Genomic DNA, 27,700 nt, shown 5'->3' with positions numbered 1-27,700 from the left:
GGGAGGCTGAAAAGTTCTCCGGGAAGGGGGGGGGGGGGGAGGGGATGGTTTTCCGCGCAATTTTTTTTACACCGGCAACTATCAGTAGTTTATTTTTAGGGGTAAAATTTAGAGCGTATGTATATCGCCGTATGTCCGTCACTGTGTGCGTTATTTTGTTTACATGCCACTACTAGAAGCTCGTTATATGGCACGTAAACAGCGTCTCGGTAGGGATCATAACCCGGGGGAAAATGGGGGGGTTGTGCCCCCCTCCCCCAGGATGTCAACAGGAAGGGGGGGGGGGGGCACGAGCCCCGATGCCCCCCGTAGTCTACGCCTATGCTCTCACCCCTCTTCGTTCACAATGTTACTATAGTTGCACTTGTCAATCTTATCTTACTCCCCATACACAGTAGTGAACAAAAAGATATGATATTTTGTTTCTTTTACAGAAGTATTGCTCGACGTCTAATGAATAGCCAATTATATTTTGTTTTGATATGGTACACCATAATGCAACCTTTTTAGCCACCAGGGGTCGGGTTTCAACCCCTGGTGGCTAAAAAACGGCTGAACAACCGACCCCTTGTGTCAACATTGACAATTTCCTGAATTCCGAATGCACCGTGGGTGCCAACCGGTGATCGATGCAAAGGGTTTCCCTACAAAGTACTGATCAGCTTAGGTTTATACCGAGACATAATGTTTTACGCGGTGTCCAATTTTGTCACAACAGCCAGATTATTGACGACGTCCTCTTGCACTGCTGTTACCAGGTTTTCAATAAATATCGATTACAAAAAATTGATTCATATTTAAGTAAGCATCGGTTTCTACTCTATAAAAACGTTAATGTAGTGTTCCATTACAGTTTTTATATCTGCAGTGCGAAAAAAAAGGAAAGACCTCCGCCCCCCCCCCCTTCCCCCTCCCCCCGCCAAAACAATATCCTGGCTATGTGCCTACGCTTTTGTTTCTGTTTTGTTCCCGAGCGCGAGCACGAGTTGTTAAGTCAGTCGGAAAAAAATCTACAAAAGTACGAAGTCGTCCGTAATAAACACATTAATTTAAAAAAATAAAGTGTACTCGTCGATCGCGTTGGGTAGAGGAAAAACAAACGCTGAGCGCGTCTAGCGCCCGCGTTCAGACAGCAAACATAGCTTAGAGCGGGCAGAAGCGGAAGCAAGGCAGGCCACCAAAAACGTTTCTCCTGCTTGCCGATAAATGGCACCCAACATTTGCCGAAAAGGCCCATTGCTGCATTGAAACTCGAGCCGTAAGTTACGTGCATAATTGCGTTCTGATCTGAGGTTAGTAGGTCATTTTTAAATCTGCCTCACCGATACACCACGTCAGCGGCGGCGGTGGCGGTGCAAGACGCTGGTATAAAATCGAATAGCGCTGCATCATTCGTAGCTTTCACAGCGCAAGACAAAAGAACCAGGAGAACCGTTTCTGTTAACATGCAGCATGTTGAAGCTGCGAATGACACTGCGTTATTTGGTATACCAGATGCGATGCATGTCTCGTTCGAATCGCAGCGCTATTCGATTCGGTCCGCACACCCCTAGAATGATCTGCTAAAAATTGAGAGCCAATCAGCAAATGGAGCATACACGGATACCAAACTAACCCATTGATTGGCGCAACAGGTCACGTGGCCCTTTTCGGCGGCACTCCGACATCTCGATTTCTATTACCCGAGGCATCGGCGAACACATTGCGGGGGACAGCACTTCGACTGACGAAGTCTGCAGGAACAGTTGGTATCTCGCACGTCCGCACAAACTCCGAAATGACGTCGCGGAGCGTCCACAAACAAGTCGTGACGACCACGACGACGACGACGACGTCGTCCCAGTACGTTTCGCAGCAAGACCGCGCGGACAGCCCGGCGAACCCGGGTTCGCCTCGGACATCTCGCTCGTCGGACACCAACGCCGGCGGGAGCCGGGAACGCTCGAGCTCGCCGCTCTCGGCGTCCAGGGTTGCGAGAATTCAGGAGAAGAACGAGCTGGCCCACTTGAACGACCGGCTGGCTGCGTACATCGACCGCGTTCGTCACCTAGAGTCCGAAAACAGCAAGCTGACCAAACAGATGACGATCCAGGAGACCCAAACACGGGAAGTCGCCAGCGTTAAAATCCTGTACGAGCGTAAGCTTGCCGACGCACGCCGCACCGTCGACCTGACCGCAAACGAGAAGGCCAAACTGCAGCTCGACGCCAAGAAGTGGCAGACAGAGGCCGAGACCCTGCGAACGAAGTAAGTAGCCAGCCCATATTTCTTTTTCTTGAGGCAATTTCTAAACCCTGCGACTTCGGCGAGCGGCTGTGGCTCGCGGTCTTTCGTTGTCTGGCTTCTAGGCGTCCGTCGCTCGAGCTGTCTTTTCGAAGCGGGGCGGTTTGTGTGACCGCCAAATCTTTAACCGGCTTCGTGAGCCTTGGAGGCAGAGTCATGATAAGCTAGCTATTTAAAGCTAGACATGATAAAACTTTAAAGCAACTAGAGAAAAAAAGAAGAGCGGGGCATAAACGATTTGTCACAACTTGCCGGGTTCTCCCCCCGCCCCCCTCCCCCTTTTCTTTTTTTTTTTTGGTTCATCGCGGGTTCTGTGTAATTGCTTCTTCGAAGCCGCTTTTGAGCCGAGTACAAATGCTGTGGTGACCTGACAGCTTTTACCTTGGAAAGAATCCGTTGTAGCCCACACACCTCGGGTAGTGTCAGTTACAAACGGAATGAATGGAAGCGTAACAGCTCCACTTAAAAGTGCAGGTTTCATTGATGATTCAGTCGGCCGGCTGTTGAATGACGGTTTTGCCGACCTTGACTGATAGGTGGCGGTGGTTCGACCGGATATGGCGTCAGTGTCATTTCCGCCACGCCTCTTTTCAGCGTAGCACGTTCCGTTTTCTTTTCTTGTGTGTTTGTCTACGTTTCGCAATGCGCGCAAGGAACATAAGAGTGGTAGCTCTAGGTTTATTTCTACATTTTTATTTATTTCCATCCTTACGTAGCAGCCAGGCTTGCGAAATGGCTAGACTGGCTAGAAGTTTTGAGATGAACTTCTCCGGAGCAATGTCCGTGTGAAGTGGGTGGAATTCCCACTTGTCGGAAAACTCATAGTACAGTCCGGAGAAAAAGTTTGCGGCGCACGGGAGCGCGTGCCGAAATGCATTGCCGCGCCGTGAGACGGTGCTCCGCCGCATTAAAAAGCCGCGCTTTGCGCATGCGCGCCCTTCGTGATCGCAGTCATGTCTCTTTCGCTCGTTTCTGTCCGACTCACTCCTGATAACCTGAGTCGGCGCCAGGGGCGCAAGTTGATGTTTCGCTGGCTGTCATGCCTCGCGTCCTCTTCAGCTGCCTCAGCAGCCGCGCTGGGTGACTGAGCGCCTGGTTACCCCCCTCCCCCTCTTCCCCCTACGCGACTTCCATGACAAAGCGCGGTGGCTGAGGCGGCTGAAGCAGACACACAGCATGACAACCAGCGAACCGCTAACTCGCGCCCCTGGTGCCGACCCCTGGTATCAGGAGTGCGTCGAAAAGAAACGAGCGAAAGAGACATGATTGCGAGCACGAAAGACGCGCATGCGCAAAGCACGTCTCCTTAATGCGGCGGCGCGCCGTCGGACGGCGCGGCGATGCATTTCGGCACGCGCTCCGGTGCCCCGCAAACTTTTGCTCCCGACTGTACATGACACATTGCATACTGCATACAGAAGAGTACTAAAAGAAGCTATTATCTGGACTTGTGTAAGGTCCGCATCGGCACTTCTCTTTGTGCTATATATCACAAGGCATTCCTTTTGTTAGCAGTTAGCGATAAGTTATCTGCGTGGGTAAGGTTATTACTACACTGGCCGTGAAGTGGTTCTGGTGTCTTCGATCGTCTGCTCGGCCTACGAGTCTGCCAGCCTCTTTCGTAACCAAGTAAAACAAATTCAAAACCTGTTGCTCGATCTATGGAAACCAGTTTTGGGAGGTTCCAACAATAATTATTTGTCCTTTTTTTATTGAGTTTCTGACCTTTGTTTTACTCTAGCTCTGACGTTTCGAACACCTGCGCTCTACCAGCTTACAAACGGGGTTGTTGATTCCTTGCCTTTGCATCTGCCCCTAACAAAGACAGATGTGGCAAATGCAGTAAACGGCTGATGTTTCAATGGTCTTTCAGAATTCATTTGTAGTGTTCCAGTTCTGTTTGTAATGAAGCATATAAGTGTACTCGTACTAGGCTCTCCAATTAACATTGTGATTTCACCCAAAAAGTTTTGTCGTGCACAACATTACAATAGTGAATTATTACCCAAAATAAAAAAAAAACAATTATGAGGGATATTGGACAGCCCCCTCCCAACGTTTTTATCCTCTCGTATATTTACCTCATCTTCCTTGGTGTGCTTGCACTGGTTATTGCTACAGCTTTCATTGGACAACTTCAGGGTGTCTAGTGACCGGGAATTGTCGGGGAAATTTTAGTTACTAGGAAAAATCGGGGAATCGTCAGGGATATTGTAAAAACGCGAGCCCAGTCAGAGAAAATGTGCCGGAAATGCCATCGAGTGTCTTGAGCATAGACTTGAGGACTTGGGGGAAGAAAAAGAGGCAATGGATTCTGCTTGGAGCGGAGCGCGGGCTCTGCTCACCCCCTGTAGAGTGCTACCCGATGCAAAGGGAACAGCTGACAAATTGAGTCCAAGGCTTGGATTGAACTGAGGGCACGAATCTAGGCTAGATCCAGTTAGAGCTACTAGATTTAGTAACAAAAGGGAAAGCCGCGGACTCCAATTCAATCTAAGCCGAAAGTATGGAAAAGTGTGCATCTGGCGGCTATGCCGTCATGCTGCCGTTCGGTTATTTATGTGTGTGGTTAAGCGTCGTGCTTTCATCGTGTTTCCGGAAGTGGCCCCTTCACTGACGATGTCGGCGGCAAGAAAGTGCTCGTTTAATCTGGACTTTACGAGCCCAAATATTTCGGAATATGCAAGTTGGGTGAAGCCCATGCAAAATGATCCTCAGTGTTCAATGCTCAATGCCTTGTGTTGTAATTATCTTTTATATTTACCCGCCTCTACATTGGTCAGGGAATTTCACCTGAAATTGTCAGGGAAAATCTGGAGAAGTCGGGGAATTTCAAAATATAATTTGCTAGACACCCTGACAACTTTCTTTATAATTGAAGTGTAACGGCAGGTGTAACTGTAGACGCACTTCTTGCAGTCGGGGCTCGCTGATGACTTGCATTTTATTGGATTACATAATACACTTTCAGTTTTTTTTCTTTTTAAAATGAGCCCTATTTATCTGAAGCGAAACTGAGACAAACACGATTGAGTGCTTATTGGACTTGCTTTGAGTTGTGTACTGTGGTCACCTATCCATCGGTTTTTATCGCATAAGATGACCTATTTCAGATTAATACTTTTTGGAAGTGATGCCCGCTATCCAGAGCCATCTTTAACCGTGTGTTTGAGAAAATGCCGACAATCCTGCGAGCAGCCACTTCTCGATGTCGGAGTAGGTCTGGTCACGCAAACACTTTCAAGCCTTCAGTCTAGTTATACGCAGTTGATTGCCACTCAAGGCCCGTTCACACACTTGCGCTTGACTTGGACCGACTGAGACAAGGCCGAGTTTTAATTAAGCCTCTTGAAACGGCTTACGACCGGATGCGCAGCAATGCAGCCGATCGTGAGCCGTCGGAAAAGGCTTGAAAACCGGTCTTGTCGGACTCAAGCGCAAGTGTGTGAACGGGCCTTCACACAGAAATGTGCAAAGCAGCCTTTTGCCTAACATCGTTCAATGACGTGCATTTGCTTGCAACTTTTTAACCCCGTCAGACTCGCCAAACGAGAACGCGAGTGGTCCGCAGCTCAGCAACAGGTCACGTCGCTCCAATCTCAAAACGTCGACCTCCAGGGACGTCTGAATCAGGCCCTTCCACAACTCAAGGTAAGGAAAGCGGCCAAACGCTTGTTTTTACGTTAACCGTCGTTTGTCTGCGTGGTCGGCTTGCTGAGTTTTCTGACGGCTTACTTTTCGTTGTGGTGGGAGGTAACTGGCGCTACGTCTACCAAACTTCTGGACTGGCCTTGGTTTGAGTTAACATTTTGGAGCGAGAGCCTTGCGTGGAAACCCTGCACGGACCTTAGTCGCTCGTGTTGGCATTGGTCACACGGTAGCATCGTTGTGGTAGAAAATGTCTGGGCAGAGTGCAGCTGTTGATTTGATGCAGTAGTGTGGAGTGGAGGAAGTAAATGGTGTAACACCGTACCCCTCCTCAATGAGTGGAAGGAGTGATTACTCTGGTAACATCCCCCTCCCTCAACAGGGAGTAGAGCAGTAAGTAGTGTAGTAACATCCCCACTTCACTATCACCTCTACTGTGTAAGAGTGGGGCTGCTCATTGAGGTAGGAACTGTGTATTAGTGCTATTGCACGCTCGTTGCCTTGAACAAAGCATCTAAACCAAGCTATCTTTTTTATGGTCTTAGTTTTCAAGCGTAAGCTATGTGAGAGTATGTGCATGGATGTATATATTCCTCTTTCTGGAATCTTCTTTGCAAATTACAAAGCTCTGTGTAGAAAAATTTTCAGTTTTCTAGACTCCGGGTTGTGCAGACATAGATATTGTACATTTCAAGAAAGGCCAAGTCTAACTGCAACTTTTAAATGAAAGAGTACAGTTGCTGACCAGGTGGCAACAGCAGCACTCGTCTTGATTGGTGACCACAGTCTGTGCCATATCCCGGCCCACGGTCCAGAACGGATGCAAAGCCCTTTAATTTTGTTTTGTTGGTCCACTTTTTAGGATGCGGAGGCAGAGCGGGACGCGATGGCGAAGGAGCTTGAGAAGCTCCGCAAAGAGCTGGAGGCGGAGATTCTGCGGAACGTCGAGCTGCGGAACAGGGCCAAGACTCTCTCCAAAGACCTGGATTTCCGGAAGTCCCTCTACGAGAAGGTGAGCATCAGAATGAAACGTCGCAGAGTAAGCGTGGTTCCCTAGGACCTTTCTAGAATTTCCGGACAATGGGGAGCATGTGGAAGGAGGACCCGCAAAAGATCTTGAAATTTCTTTGCATGTGAATTTAGAAACTTCAGTCTGATCGGCAACTGTGTGAATTCAGTGGGCAAAGTATGCAAAAGACTGTGTTTTCAAAAGCGTTCTGCTTTCTAATGTTAGTGATGTGATGCCATAAAATCCTGTGAACATACCCTCCTTCCGACGGGTAGCCCATTCGATTTTTCTAGCTAAATATTCATAGTGGAAAAACTCCAACGACCGCACGCGGATCGCGCGGTCGATGCGATTTCCGTTGACAAGAATCTCATCAACTGCGCGATCCGTGGGATTGGTACGCGTGGCAAGCGCATTTGTAGTGCGTTTCTTCGTTTTTTGTCTGCAATATGCAGAGATAAACACAAAGACAAGTGTTCATCACGACACCGGTTTCCGTGACTGGCAAGTCTGGAGCAGACTACTGCACGGTCATTGCAGTATGAAACTCAAATTTGCTGCATCCACAATCTACGGCAGTGGTTCTCAAATGGGGGTCCGCGGACCCTTTGGGGTCCGCGAAGCCCTGCCTCCTGGCGATAAAAGTTGTCTTTTTTCAGATTAAGAATAAAGCTTCCATTTCTTGGGTGAGTTTTCTCGTGTATACGTCAATAAGAGAAATCCACTTCACACTAGCCCTTAGTTACATCCATTTATTAAATCACTATCATAATTAATCAATAACTTTTCCTTCCCCTCACCGCGAATGGGGTCCTCCATCATATCCGCCGATCCACAAGGGGTCCGCGAAACACCAGTGGTTGAGAACCACTGATCTACGGTATCCTTTCCCGTGACAGAAAGTTTGTAGCGAATCCTCGCGTTTTCATTGCATCGTGAAACGCAAACTTGCCACATCCGTGATTCGTGGTGACGCTTTCCGTGTAGCATGTTTTTTAGTCCTGGTGTTCGTCGCTAATTTGATAAAATTGCTGTGGCATCCCCAAGATAGCCCACCCCATCTTTCCAGAAGTTGTCTCTATTTTGGGTGAACGTCCACAAGGAATTTTTTGCTATTTGATGTATCGGCCAGAGTGGTTCACAAATTAATCGAAGAATGCCTTAATTAAACGGGCGATAGAACAATGCGTTCCATCGGCCGTTCATTCGTACCCAGCTTTTATGGGCTCAGTTTGCTGGATCACGGAGCGCATACTAGTTCAGTGAAAACACTATCATCGTACCGTGGTACAATTTCGGTTTTGCCCGTGAGTCAAAATTCGTATCAACATAAATATTAACAAAAACAATTTTCTTTTACAATCTTTTTTGAGACATGTCCGTCCAAACCAGGTAGAAAAGAAAATTGCCTATGTTTAGTGTCCCTTCAAAAACGTACTCCGGCAATTTTTTTTTTTAGCTACCCTAAGTAACTATTTTTGCAATCGCTGGCCTCTACCCTTTCCGGTATGCCATTCAGTGTCGCGAAATTAAAAAAAAAATGACCGCATCTCCACGTGGTGAATGATATTGATTGGGATAAAGCTCTGCTGTGCGCTGATGATACTAATATTTTTTTATTGCTCATAGTTAGTGTTGAGTTGCGGGTTGCGTTTCGACTTCATTGTTACTGCTTTGTGGTCGGTGAAATGCGGGGCCAGTGATTCTTCTAGCAGATCAGCTTGGATCCGCTAGAAGCCGTGGGAACGGATCTCCACCGCTTAAGTCAACGGTCCATGTCAGAAAGAGAATATATGGTATGGAACGTAGTTATATACGCATTTGAGCATTTCACCGCAGCGCCCTCTCGTCTATAAACGTTGAGCCAATGCATGCAAAGTTTAACGCGATTATATACGCATCTGACAGCAGCGCCCTCCTGTATAGACGTTGAGCTGCTACATGCAACGTTTCATCCATGACAAACCCCAGCTCTTGTGTTACTACCACATCTCAGAGCCCCCTACTTGTCCCGCAGTCGTGGCCGAGTGGTTAATGCGATGGACTAGAAATCCATTGGGGTCTCCCCACACGGACTCAAATCCTGTCGACTGCGCAAACATTGTTTTCTTTTTATGTGAGCACAGACGCCGGCCGGACGGACGGACGGAGAAGGCTAGACCCCAAGGAGCTTCGCCCCTAATAGCTATTGTGAAATCGGCAAATAAAAATGACTCCAAAACCAAGATTCAAATATACCCTCGCTTTTCAATGCCGTGACATTAGGGGAAAGGCAGGCTTGCAGGTTGAGCGGGCAGTCTAGGAATTGACTGTGCCCAGCGTTCGTTCTGTGCTGCTGGACAAGGACTGGAGCCAACTTCCAAAGCATTCCTTTGACACCATGAAACTAATCTGTTGGGAATAGTCTACAGCCCAAAGAGCAAACCCCTGCCTTCCCCTGAGGTCACCTCTTCATTGTGGCCAGTAGACTCGCTTTGAAAGACAAGGTGAGGATGACAATTGTAAGTTCAATAGCGGAATTTTTTTTTTATTTTGGCACAATATTTGGGTTACTTTTTCAGTGATCTTTTTTGGCGTGTTTAACGAATTTCCAGGCAAATCTGGCACTACGACGAAAATGCCAGAGGACACCTTCAAGGAAACGACATCCATGCCCCCCCCCCCCCCCCGCCCCCCCCCCCCCCTAAACCTTTCCTTGCCCTGGCGTGGGTGCCATTGCTCAATGCAGGAGCTCCAGGAGGTGCGCGTGGCCAAGCAGACGGAGACCACGGAGATCGACGGGCGGCTGAGGGAGGGCTACGAGCTGCGCCTGGCGGACACGCTGGTGAAACAGCGAGAACTGTACGAGTCGCAGATGCAGCTCGACCGGGAGAAAACGCAGAACATCTACGAGAACAAGATGCGTGACCTGCAGAGACTGCTCGAGCAGAGCTCCAGCGATAGCTCCAGCAAGATGGAGGAGATGCGAGCGTACAAGTCGCGCATCGAGGGACTCAACTCCAAGATCTCGGAGCTCGAGTCGCAGGTCAGGGACGTCTTCCTTTTTGTGCAGAATTCGTTGGGGTTAGGGTGTTAAGAATAGATTTCGCAGGCTCTATTGTGCAAACAGACCTGGGGTCACAGATTGCATCCAGCGCAAACTTCTAGCACAAAGAAATCGAAATCGCTTTGCATTGAATTCTTCTTTAAATTGAGTTAGGTAATTGGCACGACACGGCATCACTTTCCACACTATGTTTGGCGGGAAGATGGACGTCGGGTCAAATCACGACAATCGTGCGACCTCAGTTTCTCTGCTGAATTTGGAGGAGAAATATATGTTGGGAGTCGAAAATTTCTTCACATAAATTTTTCGGGGAAATGGCGTGCGAGTCCTCCGCAGCAGTTGCTCAAGAATTTTTTTCGTCGAGTTTATTGAGCGCGCTACACCTCAGAGTTAGAGCCATGTAGAGTTTCTAACACAGAAACAAATTCTGTGTTGGAAACTCTGCATAGTTGTAGCTCTGAGGTGTACTGCACTCAACGATGTAGAGATGCGGAGAGCTTCATCAGCGGATGAAGCAGAGGCCGGATTCTCAAAGCGAACTTACGACGAAAAAAATGCGTACTACAAATTTGAGAGAAAATCCGTATTCTCGAAACGAAATTGTCGTAACTTTTGCGCAGGTTACGACAAAATTCTACGACAGCTCCGAAGCTGTCTTACGCCCTTTCTATGATCAAATTAACATGGCCGACAACGTCACTCAGTTGCTCGTTCGCAACGACCCAACGGACATTTCTTTTTCTGCCTGCTCTTCTTGCGCGTCCCGACTTCAAGCAGCAAGAAAAAAATGAAGAAGTACTTGAAACCGACCACGACGAACATGAACGCGGGATCCACAGACACCCGGAAAAGGCAACAAAGGCGACGATCCCACCGACCAAGCGAGCTCGGCAGAATATATAGGCCTAGCAGGCACTCCGACCCGTTCCGGCGCAGCATTGCTCAGACGGTCCTTGGCCAAGACCGTCTGCCCACGACCGGCTGGCTTGCTGAATGGAATATGCCCGCGCGGCCCTTGTGGACACTGCCGTTTGATAGCTTAACTAAATTTCAGAGGTCAACCGATTCCCCTCATCATCTCGATCACCTTGTTTTCCGAGGCAGCGGTGACGAACGCTGTCGTCGAAAAGGGACTCCTCGATTCTATCTCCTTGTTTTGTGTTTTATAGAGCTCAAATAAACGCCGTATGGATTACCTTCGCAACACGGTTTGTACACTTCCTTATTAGTATGCCATTTTTAACTGTCGAGCTGTATATCCGTTTGTGGGAGCTACGCGATGCCGGTCCAACCTTTCTTTTCCGACTGTCATGTCAGTATCGAGTTGCAATCGTAGAAGATCGGTTCCGAAGCGCTTACCGAAACGCAATCTGAATCCGGCACTTCGATCAAACGTATTGCTGACACTCTCGTAGTTCAAACGTATTTTTTTAACGTCGGCTCGCTCCTGCAATTCCAAGGCCGCGAGAAACGCCGCGGCGGTTTGTTTTCTTCTACGTCTCTTTGCAAACGACTGGCACGGGGCTTTTACCAACGATGACAGTTGTGTTCACTTTGTAGCGATCGAGTTTGTAGCAGTCAACGAAGCGTTTAAATCGTGTTAGCGTCGATATACCACTGCACGGACACGAACCCCAGACAAGCGGTGGTGGAAAGGTCGCCCGTGTTTATGAGAATCAGCTTGAACACTACACATTTACACACAAACAGGACAGGACATACACAGAGATGTCTATCAACGAGTGGTTAGCCTGTGTTTGTTATTAACAATCCAAGTGCTCCGAACTGTGCCTAGCTCTCTAATTGGTTGTTCGTTTTGCCGAAGACGCCGTTGCCATAGCAACAGCACCGGAAGTCATCGCTTCTCCGTAAGAGGTCGTAACTTTCCTCCTCTCACTTAAGAATGCGTTTGTGAGTACAGTTCTCGCCTCATCTTACGATGATCGTAACTTTACGAACTTCGTAGCTAAGTTGTCGTAGGTAAGAGGTTTTTTATGAATCTGGCCTCAGATGAGCTGCACTCGTCCTTAACAGTTTGCGGGACAACTCCGGGGTGACGGGTTATGCTCGTCCAAAATGGTCGAGTGTCGACAGTGCGCATACATGGGAACCAGGTCCAACTAGCCCCCCCCCCCCCCCCCCAATTGATCAAGATCAATGGGGGGGGGGAGACTAGTTGGCTGAACATCTAGACTTTGAGTTAACAAGCGCAAATGACTAAGGGAAGGGGACAGGACAGAGTGCTCACTTACAACTGTCGATATTATAGAGCGTGTTGAGAAAGACAAGGTGGAAGTGAAAAACAATAGAAAGTTAGAAATAAACTCTGAGCTGCTATTAAGACAAAATATTTAGCTTTAAAAATCGAAATAAACATTTTTTTTAAAGAATATATTTTAAAAAAAGTTGTAATGGCATGGATAATGAGAGTAGCATATCCCATGTCGGCGCGCTACAGTCCATGCCAGGCGTCATGAGCATTTATTCACTGTTGCCTTCAGGATAGACTTTCTAGCCGCACAGTGAATAAACTGCTCATGACGCCTGGCATGGACTGTAGCGCGCATTTTCTTCTTCTCCTCTGGGTGCCGACATGGGATATGGTGCTCTCGGCATCCATGTCATTACAACTAAATATTCTCTCTTAGTGGCAGCTGAGAGTTTATTTCTATCTTTCTCTTCTCCTTTTTCACTTCCACCTTGTTTTTCCCTACATGCTCTATTAAACTGACAGTTGTCAGTAAGCCCACCGTCCTGTCCCTTTCTTCTCAGTCGTTTCAGCTTGTTACTAAGTCTAGAGTTGATGCCCAACATTTTCGGTACTCAAAGACAGTTCAGGTGCGGTGCCTCGACCAAGTCTCCAACCGGTGTTTTAACAACGTCCTAACAAATGACCTTAATTTCCACGCAATGACTCGTAGAAGTTTCGTCGCCCTCCACGGTCGTGGCGGTGTCGCAGCAGTCGATTTTCAGTTCTTCAGTTCACGGAAGCTTGCCAGGGGCGGCACAGCCGCGCCATTTGGATACAATCACAATTTCCTGCGCCTGGCGGTGCCAAAAGCCAGAAATCGGCCGTGATTGTGCCGCGCTGCTCCGAAGATTACGGCGACGCTACGTTTAGCGGATGGCGAAACCTCAGTCGACATCCTTGGCTATTTCGTTGCCAGGTGCTGCAAGCCGCCACCCGATTCCTTGGTTCAGCCATATCTGTCAATCCATCCATCCGATGGATTCGGTGTATCATACATCCTAGCCATCGTACTGCTGCGTCATACATTGTACAGTCGGGGACAAAAATCCCCAGGACGCGCGAGCTGCGACTGAAACGCATTGCTCTGCCATCTGCCGCCGGACCGCCTGGTTTCCAGATCACACAAAAGCGCATGCGCGTCCTACTGAGTTTGCAAGCATGTGTGTTTTTCCGCTTTTCTGCGGCGCGGCGCCGAACTCGGAATCGGGCGCGTGGTGCCGCTTCGGAGATAGCGCTTGCGGCTGACGAGCGTCTGCTACACATTCCAAAACTGGAGATATCGCCTGCGGCATTGTGCTGCATTTCGCCGTGTCAGCGCATCTTGCTTTATAACCAGCTGGGCTTATCGCTCAGTTGAGCAGCCGTGACGCCCTGCTTCATAGTTGCCATGTCAGTAAGCGCGGTGAGCGCTATCTCCGAGGCGGTACCACGCGCCCGATTCCGAGTTAGGCGCCGCGACGCAGAAAAGCGGCAAAACACACACGCTTGCAGGCACAGGACGCGCATGCGCTTTTGTGTGATCTCGAAACCAGGCGACCCGCCGGCGGATGGCAGAGCGATGCGTTACAGTCGCAGCTCGCGCGTCCTGGGGACTTTTGTCCCCGACTGTATATGTACAGTTATATTGTACGCATACAATGTAGCATCTAAAATTTGTTGCCGAGTCTTGCCCCTCCGGTTTTAATTACATTTTTTCTAAAATAAATTTCTTTCTCTGAGCGATTTGAGATATATTTCGCACTAAAGTTTAATGCAATTCTTTCCAACACTTGTAGTACCAACCTCATTGGTTTAAGTTGAACTCGTGTACAACTGGCCGAGATGCTTTGTTAAAATTTAATTTAATTACCTTAAAGAGCAACTGAAAATAAAGTTTTTTGTTGTTTTATTTCTAAGAAGGTATGCAAAGATTTTAACGTTGAAAAAATTGGCATCTTTTGCTTTTCACATTGTTCATCTTGTCACAAAGAACGGAAAACACACCTCCTTCCTTCGAAATGTTGCGATTCCGCCGCGTAATCGAGAGGTAAAAATTAAAATATCCCGCGACCTGCAGCCGCGAGCGGTGGCCATAGGAAACAGGTTGCATGACGTGAATGGGGTGTCTTTTAGAAAGATGGCAAGTTGTGCGAATACCTGCTCGATAAAAAGTCACTTTTTTTTATAAATCTTGTTGTTTCAACATGAATATAAATGTGTCAAAAACCTGGTATCATCGACAAATCTTTTGTTATACGAAGTTTTAGTGGCGCCATCTATCCTAGGTCCACAAAACCGTCAGCTCTATCTGCTACCGCGAACAGCCGCCAGAAGCCGGAGGGGGACAGAACCGGAAGTGGATAGCCGGACCCGGATGAAACCTTCATCCTTTCACCATATTGCTCGCGTTGCGCTGGCTGCGCCCGCTAGCACGTGGTCACGCGGTCGCGAGCGAATGAGTTATCGCTGCCCATTGATGGCTCTAAAGAGGAAGCTTCACCGGAACCCCGCGTAAACCCCATTGACGTCACAGCGCACGTGACTAGGAAGATGGTGAAGGAGTTGAGAGGTGCCGAAAACCTGAATCTTTGTCCATTTTTAAAATAAAAACTGGGACATGCAGGCAAAATCGGTTTTTCTTTACTTCAGATAGGTCAAGACACGAAGTCCCAAATGATTTAAGCAAAGCATTGAAACTGTTGCAGAGCTCCTTTAAGTAAAATTATAACATGCCTGTGAAAAAAAAATTTTTTGCGGAAATAATTTTTTTAATGCAGTATCGACGGTGTGAGATGCAATTTAGTTGGTAGTCGCCTTGTTTCCACTCGTTTGTTCTCGGCATTTCGAGCGTCTGGAGTCTGGAGAAGTGGATCGGCTTGACCATCACGTTAAGGTGGAGAGAGTGAATGACCATTTCATGATGTCGTGGTCTTTGCACGCTGTTGTGACCGAGAAGCTCCCCAGGCCAGGGCAGGAATCGCAGGACGACTCCTGGTAGGAAGATTGGGAAGAGACCGTGACTTGAGTCTTCCGCCGCAGAACCTGTCCCTGACGGCCCGTGTGCGAGACCTGGAGCGTCTGCTGGACCAGGAGCGGGAGTGGCACGGCCGGGCCCTGATGGCCAAGGAGGAAGAGGTCTCCCGGTTGCGGGCGGAGATCGAGGACCAGCTGCGGGAGTACCAGAACCTGCTGGACATCAAGGTGGCTCTGGACCTCGAGACTGCCGCGTACCGCAAGCTCCTGGAGGGCGAAGAGTCCCGGCTGCACATTACGCCCAGTGAGTCCGTAGAGTTTATGTGAGAATCTCGGGGTGGGGGTTCGCGATGGGAGCAGAACGCGGCGAATTGCGTAAGCGGTGGAGTAAGTAATCCCGAGTGAAATGAGAAAAAAAAGCTACAGAAGGGCGGAAAATGAGAGCAGACAATAGGTTGGCCGGGCTTTTGCTAGTACAATCGTTAGGGCGCTTGTAAAATTTTTGTTGTATAGAATGTCATAGGTCTGTGTTTTTCTTTGTGCAAGTACGAAACAAACCTGCAGTAGGTGCAGACCTTGCAACTGATGCTTTTTTGCTTCTTTGTCTGAAAGCGTTGCCAGTGATCTGGGCCCTTGGGGAACAGCCATTCCAAACCGGCCCAAATGCATGCGACGTTTCCCCGTGGAAAATTATATTAACTCTTAAAAATGATCTAGAGGAAAGGGTTCCATGCATTTCGGCCACTTTGGAATGTGGTGGTCCCGATAAGGCCACGTTGCTGGTGTCGCTTTGTTACACAGAAAGAACTTCAAAATGAGCAGGGAAACCTCGCCCGTCGTGGTTCTCTTTACGCAATGCGTAAAAATGATGTTGGCGACCCTTTGGGAGCAACTCCGACTCGTCGCAGCGAAAGAAACTCGCCTCACCTATCGCCCTATTTCTTTTCCCACTTTTTAATCGCCCTTGCGGAGACTCTTTCCAGGCACCGCACCACCACCACCCAGAAGACAAGGCTTGCACATTACGTTGTCTGCTCTTTTCACGTAGGATCCCGGCACGGGATTGTAGGCGCACACGTGCGATCGCCGGTTTTCCTTTTTTTTTTTTCTTAGAATCAAAAGTGATGCCGTCAAAACTGCTAGTGTAGGGGGCACATATTTGGGAACGCAACGTGAACTGTAAAACGCAAAGACCACTAGCGTCCGTAAAAAGTAAACTGCGAAAAAGCAGCATTGTCGTGGTGGTTCTGACGACATTGCTCAGCGCGCATTAACGGCGCAAAACCAAACTCCATACAAAGGACGCTGCCTTTCATTTTTTTTGCGCCTCCTTTCTTGTGCGCAATGAGACTCCTCGCTTTTATGCCCCTCCCCTTTCGTGCGAAGGGACGGATTTTGTCAGACTCGCTCGTCGTGTAGCGCAGTCAAGGGCGGGCAATGGAGGCGAGCGACGCGTTAACCGTGCCGCACACACGCGATTCACCGTGCGAGATGCGAACGATATTTTGTCCCTCTCAGGCGCATCTACCAGCGGGGCTGAGATGTACACCAGTCCGCTGCTCCGAGGCGCCAAGCGCAGGCTGACCTTCTCCCACCGGGAGGAGCAGTCAAACTTCGACGTCCAGGTCTCCGCATCCGCCAAGGGGGACCTGGAGATCTCGGACCACTGCCCAGTCGGAAAATACGTCATCGTAAAGAACAAGGGCACGAAGGTTGGTAAACGTCGCCCACTTCTGCCATCTAAAGCCTATAGACGTCTCCTGGGTAAGGCCGTGGTGCCGAATTTTCGACGTCTTCTGAAGGGCAAACGCGGGGGCATAGGGTGGACCCAAGTGCTGCGACGGCGTTTAGCCGACGGTCAAGTTCTAGTCGATTAAAGACAAGTCTTCGTCAGACGCTGATATGGCACTTGATCAGTCAATGCCCCGTGTTGCCTCTTTAGGCGGCGTTTAGAATTCATAACTGCAGCCTTGTTATCTAGGAGCTGTAAGGCCAATGCTTGGAAGCCTGTGACATGAAAGGGAAATCACGTTTGAATTGCACAGAGCCTAACACTGTCTTGTCGGAAGTCGGAACAGAACCAAAGGCTGAAACAAACTCAAGCGGATATACTCGGAAGTGTGAGGTCACAGCACATTTGATGGCGACACCGCGGAGGCGCCAATTGTTTGCTCGAAGAGACGCCAAAACATAGGGCCAAAACGACGGGGCTCGCACGATGACGCGAGCCCTGTCAAACAGGACCGATCCGGGTTTCCTTGTTCTCCCGTGCCTATTCAACGCCTGTGGAGAGCGGGGCAACTGAAACGGTCAGGTTGTGATCCGTTGCCACCACAAGTGGCGAAACTCGCAAACACACCGTCAAGAAAAACGCGACATCACTAACGCAGAGAGGCTCGTTACAAACCTGATCCTTTTAGTTGCCCCCGCAGGAGTTGCATAGGTGCGAGAGTAAAGGAAAATCCGGTTCAGCAAAGTTTGACAGGATTTGTGCGCTTGTAGCTTGCCTCAGTACTTTCGCGGAGCGGCGCTGCTTTTAATTCAGAGTGACGTGACGACATTCGGTTTAATTTTTCTTCAATAATATGTTGGTGCTTTAAGAGCAAAAAATTGGTGTCTCTGGTCTAGCACAAACGTGGTTGACATTTCGACAATAAAATAGGCGCTCGAATATCGTCGCGCTATGTACTTGAAGCCGCTTGATATACCCTATTGGCTCGTGGCATAGCGACATTAGGACTTCAGGTAAAACAAAGTTTAACACATAGTTGATTTCTTCTGCATTCTTTCCCAAGCTAAAGTAATCGTCGTGTTCGTATGTCTATACAGTGGGAAGTAGTCGCTCCGTAGACAGGAAATTTAGCCAGTGCAGTACGGCCACCAGCCTGGGGTTTTTTAACGTGCATCACGCAGTAGTGACACAAGGCTGCACGCCGGTATGGTGCTCATTCACATTAGAACGGACAAGAGTGAATTGAGCACGTGATCCTTGAGCTCTGCGGCACGAATTTTCGCTGCACAAGCTGCAGTACTTTCATTCTCTATGCTACTGTTTCCCTGCCCCTCTCCTAAGAAGCACGGGCATTGTTATCTGTAGATTGTGTTGTCGTTTACTTTCAGTGTTTGAAATTCCATTTCTATTTTCGTTTGCGTTGCTCGCAGACGTCTGCAACGATTGAACACATTCGCAGTTAGCTTCACCAAGGCAAAGTTTTTTCTCGAATCTCGACAAATTGGAGCAGCCTGGTATGGGTGGTGGAAATAAAACAGACGCTTCACTCTCGGTTAACTGCGAAAACGGGGTACATTCCACAGCATTTTAACATCTCTAAGTGAAATAAAAACCTGTGCAAGTTTCCGGAGAACAATTTGGTGCTCGACTTTGCTTTTCGAATTGCGGTACAAGATTGCCAGCTCAGCTGGCCACTCGGTTTGCGAGAAATATTTGGGATGCTCTCCTTTTCGGGCTCGAGACTCCAAGGAACAGGCTCCACTCCCCGTAAGCGACGGTCCAACCGCGCGTTAGCTGATCCTTGCAGGTGCGCCTTCGAGATATATATATATATATATTTTTTTTTTTCAGGAGATTCCATTGGCTGGCTGGCGGATTGACCGGAGGTCCGGCAACGATGAGTTCACCTTCCGGTTCCACCGGACCCACGTAATCCAACCGGGAACCACCATCACGGTTCGTTGCAGTTCTTGAATTGTTTTTCTTCGTCGAAGGCACTGGTTCCATTTGTTTCATAAAAGTAGAACGAGGCTTTCGTCAGTTCAAACTTAGTCTTTCATAGAGGGACTGGCGTAAATACCCCCTGGCTTGCTTTTTTATGGGCGACATTTTTCGAAGACTCAGTTTTTCTTTAAGTCCGACCACAGGCTGCGCTACCGTCCTTCAGTGTCGGTTGAGCAGCGCCCGAAGCGCGTCGTCCCTGCACTTGTTGCCTTTGCGCATCTGCCATCGTCGGCTACACCAATCGCGTGCAGTGGATGCAACGAGGTCCCACTTTTTTTTATGTTTGCGATTGGTTAAGTTGGTGATGGCGTATCCACAAAGACGAGCGGTGTAACGGCACGGTTTTGGCTTTGCTCGATTGTCTTCGTCGAATCGTCGCGTCGGCTGTGGTAGGACTCGCAGTGAAACGGTGCATACAGTGGTCTCGCGATAATTCAACCTAGAAATTTTCGTACTCACTTTTATTTCGGACAAATATAAATATTTTGCTTTTCCCGCTATGTTTTGATGCATTTTTAAGCTGCTTAATTCAAGTGGAGCTTTCGCTTAATTCGTGCCATTCGTTCATCGGGAGTGGGCCTGGCCCCGTTGAGGGCACTCCTTGCCAAGCACCCGTGTGCTGCGGAAAAGCAGTACCTGCGAAGCTCGCGGGCATTGGTTTTCCGCTGTACGCGGATGTTCGGCGGGGATCGCAGGCATTACAGTCCTGACAATCTGCTTTTATTAATCGTGTTTATTTATTTATTTATTTTTGTGGAGGATTGAGAATAAAAAAAGAATATTTGTGTCTATCGAGCTGATTTATAAATTCGCTCGGTGAGGATGGCTGGGCGTCTCTTTGGGCTTAATTTTGCGTCAAATCTGTCGTTTTCTTTTGCCACCCCCATGTCGGCATTGGACTTTCTGAGGCCATGGTTCACGGATATAGTTACATTAAAACTAACAAAGCTTAGAAGGGGACAAGTGAAGGTTGGGCACAACCTTCACGAGTTCAGCTGAATTTTCGTTTAAGCATGGTAAAACGGTAGTAAAAGGTAGTGATGGGCCAAACTTTTGCCGAATCGAAAGTTTGGTGCCGAATTTTCGATTCGATACATTGTTATTAGGCTTAGCGTTGATATTTAGTTTTTCTTGGCAAAAAAAGTGTTTTTTTCTTAACCTAAAAACGACACCGATACAATTATCTTCTAGAATGTCATCTTGTTTAGTAATAACTGGGCTTATATGCATTATATGTTGTATTTGTGTGTTTACTGGCAATTTTAGTGACTCATTGCAGGAGTGGCGTGACAGGGAGGTTGGGTAGAAGCGAGCGTGGCGCAGTCACGAATCACTCTACGAGTTTCGGTTTTAAGGTATCATCAGCGCAGGCCGGCGTGTGTGTGCACATTGCTAAAATGAAAGCAATAACGCTGCGTTCTTGCTTTCTCTGGGAGCCACCGTTTTGTGCGGGAAAACGAATGCAACGGTTGCTGAGTCACTTGGAGTCGGCTTTGCATGAAAGTGTGCGTCCCATATTCACAACGTCTCGTTTTTAACCTTTAAAATACCGGTTTCTGGTGTTTAAGAATACACGAACGTTTCGGAAGATGGGGAGAGTGAATGTAAGATGTGCAATGTCGAGCATTGCAGTTCCGTGTTTAGTTTTATGCAGACACATGAAAATTGCGAGATAACACTAATTGAAGAAGCAATATTTTGTTGTTTGAGCCGAAAAAAGAATTGTTATAATCGCGAGGAGTGGTTTAAAGTAATTGTGGGACAATGTGTCTGTTTCAGAATACATGGCATCATTCGTCACTTGCGCAGTGGACTGCGTAAATTACTGGTCGATCTTCTATTCTTGAGGCAGAAAATATTGAAGAGGACCACGCTCGATCACAAACGCAGTTACCGTGTTGCCTACCCCACACCGCGGCGTAACCGCTGGTTGTACTACGCTGCACGATGGTAACCGCACGACTGCACAGCGTCCATTTGCAATCCAAGGCTCCGTCGCGTTCTCGCGCGTGCGCAGACATTTTCCGAAGTTTTGCCGAATCTTTGCCGAACTTTTCCGAATCTGAAGTTGAGCAGATTCGGTCCATCACTAGTAAAAGGCTCGAAGAAACTATCCAATAATCGGTTTGAAATTATTCTGCCAAAACCGCTATTGGCTTTGAGCTTGACCAATTCTTTATGCGTGCGCCTGCTTTACATTGGCCTGGGTCGATAAAAGTAAAATCTGTTTGGTATGTGTAGCTATTCCTATAGCAAATTGCTACTTTGCTTTGTATCATAAGCCCATAGTGCTGGTAGTGGAAATTGAAGTATCAATAGAAACCCTACCATAACATTTTTTTCGTCCTAGTAAACAGACTAGGCAGACACCGTAAATCCCAGAGCGAGGGGAAGACTGGCCAAGGAAGACCGGACGAAGGACAAACAAAAAAACTTGGGAGTTTAGTGTGTCCTTTGTCCGTCCTTTCCCTCGCACCAGGATTTATTATGCCCTTCTGAAAAAAGCTGAAGCGCCTTAAAAAACAGTTTGGAGCGGTCTTCTACTATAGCTTTTTGTCCCATGAATTCAGTCATCGCGCTTTTGGACTGAAGTAAACGTAAACCTCGTATATTTTGAAATGTGTGTGCAGCGATTGCCGAAGGGCATGCGGCGAGCCTTGCCGCCACCTGTTATCCGTCGAAGACATTGCGACGTTATAGTCGTCCTCCCCGCACAGTGCCGAGCAGAGTCGTTTGACCGATGACGTCCCTTTTGTTAGTCTCGCAGCGAGAACTGTTACTTGCCACCACTTGAAATAACGTCCGTTGTTTTTGACAATGTAGGACGTCCGTCACCAGTGTTGCAAAATCTTCAAAAAAGATTGCTCGCCGCCCACGGGCATCAAACCCGGGTTCGCTCCGTGCGGAGTTGTTGATGCCACAGCATCAACAACCCGCTCTATACCGGAGGCTTTTGTAGCACCCACCGCACGCGCTCTCTGGAAAAGAAAAAAAAATAGACGATAACAGAAGACCGTTGTAGCAATGTCAATGCCAAGAGCTCGTGCAGGGGAAAGCGATTTTACGCTATCCGGAACAAAAAGGATACGAGCGTTTTTCAAAACAAAATAATCGTATGCCTATTTCGTTTTGTACGCTTTTGTTCACGCACCCAACGGTGTGTGAACGCGACGCCGGTGCCCGACAACTTCGCCATGTCGTTTCGTGGCTGTCGCTGCGACTCTACTGTGGATCAGCGCGTTCTTCTTGAATTTTTTTCTATCCGCCTTCACGCTCTCCTGCTCTCGGCATGCAACGACGGGCAGGGCTACGTCGAAATTTTAATTAGCGATTTTGACACTCCTAGTAATAAGACCGAAAGAAAACTTGGACATAATTTTTAAAATGCCTACATTAAAACATTCATTTTTTTTGTTTTTCTTTTCTTAAAGAACTGTTTTTAGCTTCTCTTTCAACCAGCTTGCCCACATTCTTGCGTTAGTATACCTCCTTTGCGGTGAGATGACCACTACTCATCCGAAGTTGGAATGCTGTGCAGGTATGGAGCTCCGACGCCGGTGCAGCACACAGCCCTCCGTCGGACCTGGTCATGCGCAACCAGCAGTGGCCCCACGTTGAACCGATGCGCACAGCCTTGCTCAGCGCTGATGGGGAGGAGGTGAGCGCCTTCGGGTTAGTGTTTTGCCATTGTAGATGGGCTGCACTATAGGTGTAATTTTCTTGTGAAGTTGCTCGTTCAGTTACCACCTTTGAGAGGCCTCCATCTGTTCGAAAACGGTCCAGTAAAGTTAAAATTAAATCAAGTCATCTAGAGCTTCCTTTGAAAAGCCTATGTATTGCCCGCACTTTGATTTGGTGTGAAAACCTGTTAAGATCCTTTTTGCCTTTTCATTCATATACTTTTAAACCCTTAATGTTTTGGAGCCTCTAATTTTTGCGAAATACGTGAATTGTAAAATTGGTTTTAGTGATTTTAGTTTAGTGGTTTCTATAGGTAAATTCCAGCCTTAAGAAATCGCGAAATTTAATGGTCGCGAATATGACCCCGCAGTTCAATTTTCGAAAATTCGGGGCCGCGAAAATAAAGGGTTTCACGGTACCAGAAGGGAAAATAGTTATTCATAAGACACTTGCATGTAAGATATCATCGATGTGTGAAATTAAAGGGTACAAGCTTTGTTTTTCCCTTTGAATTGTGGTATTGTGTCCTTTTTTGGTGAACACTGCTTGATTTATCTTTGATTCGACACCAATAATAACCGTTTGCACGTGTTCATGCTGTGTCTTTCTTCAGTCGGCATGTAGTTCAGAAGTGGCTTTTACAATGAGCTCTTCTCGACACTTCTATTGCCGTGTCTGGTTGCTCTTCTGAGGGGCTGATACTTGCTTTGATTCTGTCTATCTCCATATAGTGCTTTAAAACTTTCTAGTTGTCCCTGGGCTCTATTTGCAGGGGCGGGACAGCTGCACCAATTGTGCCATTTTGATACATTCAAATTTCCTGCGCCTAGCGGCACCAAAAGCGTGAAACTGACTAACTATGCTACGCTCTGCAAAAAATCGCGGTGGCGCTAAATTTAGCAGAAAGTGAACTCTGTCGACAACCTTGGCTATTTCATATACCAGGTGGCGCAAGCTGCTGCCAGATTCCTTGGTTCAGCCTATCTGTTCATTTATCCATCCATCCGATGGATTCAATGTACACATCCATAAATCCTAACCATCGTGTCGTTGCATCATACATCATACATGCTATGGTGTATTGTGCATGTAGCATTATTGATCGAGAGTCATGCCACTTTAGTTTTAATAAAAATTTGTTCCCCCCAAAAATTTCTTTGTACAATTTCAGGCATTGCACAGTAAAGTTATATTCACATGTAGTCTAGCGACTGGGAAAACCGGGAATCGTTAGGGAAATTTTAATTACCAGGACAACTCGGGGAATTGTTAGGAATACTGTAAAAAAATCGAGCCCAGTCAAGGAAAACGAGCCGGAAACGCCATTGAGTGCCCTGAGCAGACTTGAAGACTTGGGTGCAGAAAAGTGGGCAATAAAGTTTGCTTAGAGCGGAGCATGGTCTCTGCTCACACGATGTAGAATGTGCTACCCGATGCCTATTGGAACAGCCGTCAAACCCAGTCGAAGCCTTGGATTGGGTTGGATTATTTTGAGGGCACGACACTAGGCTAAATCCAGTTGGAGTTACTCGATTTAGTAACAAATTGGAAAGCCACAGACCCCAATATAATCCAAGCCGGAGGTATCCAAAAGTGTCCGTTTGGCGGCCGTGCTGCCATTCTGTTAGTAACAAGGCGTGTGTGGTTGAGCATCGTGTTTTCATCGTGTTTCTGGAAGTGGGCTCTTCACTGACGATGTCCGCGACAAGAAAGGGCTCATTTATTCCAGGCAGGACGAACCCAAATATTTTTTAATATGAAGGTTGGATTAAGCCCATGCAAAATGATCCTCACACTGCTCAATGCTCAATACCTTGTGTTGTAATGTTCCTATATATTTAATCGCCTCTACAGCGGTCAGGAAATTTCTCCTAAATTTGTCTGGGAAAACCTGAAACAGTCAAGGAATTTCAAAATAATTTGCTAGACACCCTGTATTAAATACTTCCCAGCACTTGCAGTACAAACCTAGTTTATGTTCCAGCAAAGTGAAACGCTGCAAATAAAACTGCTATGGTTCTAAAAAAAACCTCGATGTTAGCACCTGTGCACGCGATTCTGCATTTAGGGGATGAGCTTTCGTAGGTGTACTCACGGTCGTACACATACGGCGGTCACCTTGCGGAGCGGCTTCTTTGCTGCGGTAACCCTATGGAAATGACCCTCGAATTTCTTAGGTTGTCATGTTGAAGCTCTCGGCCGCATTGAAGCTCTCGGAAGCATTGAAGCTCTCGGAAGCATTGAAGCTCTCGGAAGCATTGAAGCTCTCGGAAGCATTGAAGCTCTCGGCCGCATTGAAGCTCTCGGCCGTAATTGAAGCTCTCGGCCGTAATTGAAGCTCTCGGCCGTAATTGAAGCTCTCGGCCGTAATTGAAGCTCTCGGCCGTAATTGAAGCTCTCGGCCGTAATTGAAGCTCTCGGCCGTAATTGAAGCTCTCGGCCGTAATTGAAGCTCTCGGCCGTAATTGAAGCTCTCGGCCGTAATTGAAGCTCTCGGCCATAATTGAAGCTCTAGGCCGCATTGAAGCTCTAGGCCGCATTGAAGCTCTCGGCCGCATTGAAGCTCTCGGCCGCATTGAAGCTCTCGGCCGCATTGAAGCTCTCGGCCGCATTGAAGCTCTCGGCCGCATTGAAGCTCTCGGCCGCATTGAAGCTCTCGGCCGCATTGAAGCTCTCGGCCGCATTGAAGCTCTCGGCCGCAGTCCCGTTGCTCGCGCACGATACGAATGACACACTCCGCTGCACACATTTTGAAAATTACCTGCAGGCAGGCCTCGGGCACATTCGAAGCACCTTTAACACATATGCATGCTTCGAACGTTTCTGCAGATGATTTTTCTATGACCCACGTGACGAGGCAGTGCATTGTTTGCAAAGTCTATTTTTTATCATGAATTAGCAGTGTAACCGGAACTCTAGCGCTTCTGCGGCATGTTACGGCTGACGAGTTGATGCTCACTGTCGTTGCGCCCCCAGGTGGCCTTTCGGGAAAATCGGCGGCGTCAGTTCAGGCGCCTCTCGGAAAGGTCGTCTGGCGCGGGAGGATATTCGACGGGGCGTGAGCCCTTTTTCCAATAGCACGTGAGTACCTCTTCTTTCCTTCGGTTTCTTCAATGGGGCATGGCTTCTTAATTTATGCAGGAAAGAAAAATTAATTAAAACAATTGGAAACTTTTTCTAACAGCATATATATATTAAAACTGGGTTCCGGGAGGGTTGGCCGAGAGTGCCCCAGCAAGTTTGAATTCCGGTCGGGGTGGTTCCTTTTTGAAAGCTTCTCCCAGTGATCGAAATTAATCCTCAATTCTCCGCAGGGGCGTGACGATACCCTTTGTTGGTACAGCACGCGAAAGCGCGCCAGATAGTTGTTCTCCATTTTAAGACTTGTTTTGGCAGAACCAAGCAACTAATTGACGCGTGACAATGAGGTGAACGCTCGCTTATATATGTATTGTTTACATTGTAGGCTTGTTTACTGCTTCATCGCATTCCAGGGGCACTAAATCATGTTCCGCGATAGTCTATGACCACTACCTCAATCTATGGGCTCTAAGCGTGCTAAGAAACCAAACATCACATCCATGCGTGGCGATTCCTCTAATGAGATCGGTATTAAAGGTTGATTACCCTGGAACTATTACGAACACCAGAGGCCACCGTCGGAGAGGAGCTTATTTTTTTCCGACTGTGCCCTCTGGCGTGTGATAGTTCTGAGATAATTGGCCTTTGATACCTATCTTAATTTTTTTTAATCTGCTACACATAAATGTAATTTATTTTTAAGTAAGGTTACTGCTTGTAGATTGAATTGGCACCTAGACTACCGTAGAAAGTGGTTTAGCGCCCCTTTAATGCCAGAACCAATAGGGGTTCATCAAGTTTAGAATGTTTGATACGCCCAGTTTTGGAGGAATAAAGCAACACCACCTATAGTGTTCAAAGCCCGTGTTCTAGTATTTCGACGTTGCAGCGAGCTATTGCTCGGGTCTAGTTGCCGAGCGGGCGCTATCCGGGCGCGATAACTTTGCGTGGACTTAATCCAAGGAGGCTGTTGGCAGGCCTTGATTATTTTGGTTCGTGCTGTCTAAACAGGCATTTCGGTCTCCGCAGCAGCGGACTTACACGCCTCTGGCGGTTGAGAGCATTCTAGTCTCCCGAACGCCGGACGGGGCTCTTTTCTCTTCGTTGACTTTTATTAATTGAAAGTTTGTATCGTTCGGACTGTTTCAGCAGCCCCCTCGAAATTCGGATTAACGAGCTTTTACTGTAATAGACCGATCTGGCCGGACAGTACGACTTCACTGCATCGAGTGAACTTTGTCAGCACAGACGACAGCTTCTCCGGAACTCTGCCCGTGCGCAGCGTCGAGACGGCGCGAGCCCTCCCCTGCACCGCCGTCTGCCTCCCGCCAACTAAAGTTCTGACGGCGTCGCGCATGTGCCGAACACTTGGAGAGATCGGTCGGTTAGGGTTGTCCTTGTTCTGAAAACGCATTGGTGTTGCGAAGGCTCGTTGCACGCCGTGAAATTCACGAACTTTCTAGGGCCTGTCATACCTGAGCCTCATTGTCAAACGAGGGTTAGCTGCATTACCTAGAGCAGATGCTTCTTTTTTTCGTCTTCAAGATTTTGCTTTTGCGAAAGCTTTGAATAAGCCATATTCTGCATTTCTTGGGCTGCGAGTGGCTATCGCGTTGGTGTTGGTGCAGCGATGTTGGACATAGTGCATAGCAACATGTTTTAAACTTTTTGATTGCTCTATAATGCATGAGAGCATGCATTTCTTGTCGGTAGGTGTTACTTTGGCCCATGTTCTGCCGGCGCTTTGCTTCCGGTTATATACTGCCACCATCCCAGGAATACCGAGGAACTCTAGTCAGGGCAGTCTGTCGTAAAAATAGGTTACGTGAGTTTTCTTTTCACACATTGACGTTTGCTTTTTGCGGCCTTTGCAGGATTCCAACGACCCCAACTGCTGCTGCGTGATGTAAAGAAGAAAGAAAAAAAATGAAAAAGTCATCAGAGTGGCGGAACCTTAGTGCCATTTATTTTATTGGTTATACTTCTTTTTCCTTTCTCTGTAATTCTCTCTTA

At 47.8% G+C, this 27,700-nt stretch overlaps 1 protein-coding gene across 1 annotated transcript; it reads left to right on the top strand.

Moving 5' to 3' along the window:
• The first annotated feature begins 1,712 nt into the window (after positions 1-1,712).
• LOC120846567 (lamin Dm0-like) lies at positions 1,713-27,700 on the top strand. Its single transcript, XM_040218387.2, has 10 exons — positions 1,713-2,247; positions 5,823-5,934; positions 6,794-6,943; positions 9,669-9,965; positions 15,256-15,493; positions 16,708-16,901; positions 18,773-18,877; positions 22,464-22,583; positions 25,583-25,687; positions 27,562-27,700. The coding sequence occupies exons 1-9, from the start codon at positions 1,778-1,780 to the stop codon at positions 25,682-25,684; spliced, it is 1,788 nt and encodes a 595-aa protein (XP_040074321.2). The 5' UTR covers positions 1,713-1,777; the 3' UTR covers positions 25,685-25,687; positions 27,562-27,700.

Source organism: Ixodes scapularis, unplaced genomic scaffold (assembly GCF_016920785.2).
Source record: "Ixodes scapularis isolate PalLabHiFi unplaced genomic scaffold, ASM1692078v2 ptg000137l_1___fragment_3__unscaffolded, whole genome shotgun sequence".
Classification (NCBI taxonomy): Eukaryota; Metazoa; Arthropoda; class Arachnida; order Ixodida; family Ixodidae; genus Ixodes; species Ixodes scapularis.
The sequence above is the reverse complement of the archived record's forward strand: the minus strand, read 5'-3'. Positions and strand labels throughout refer to the sequence as shown.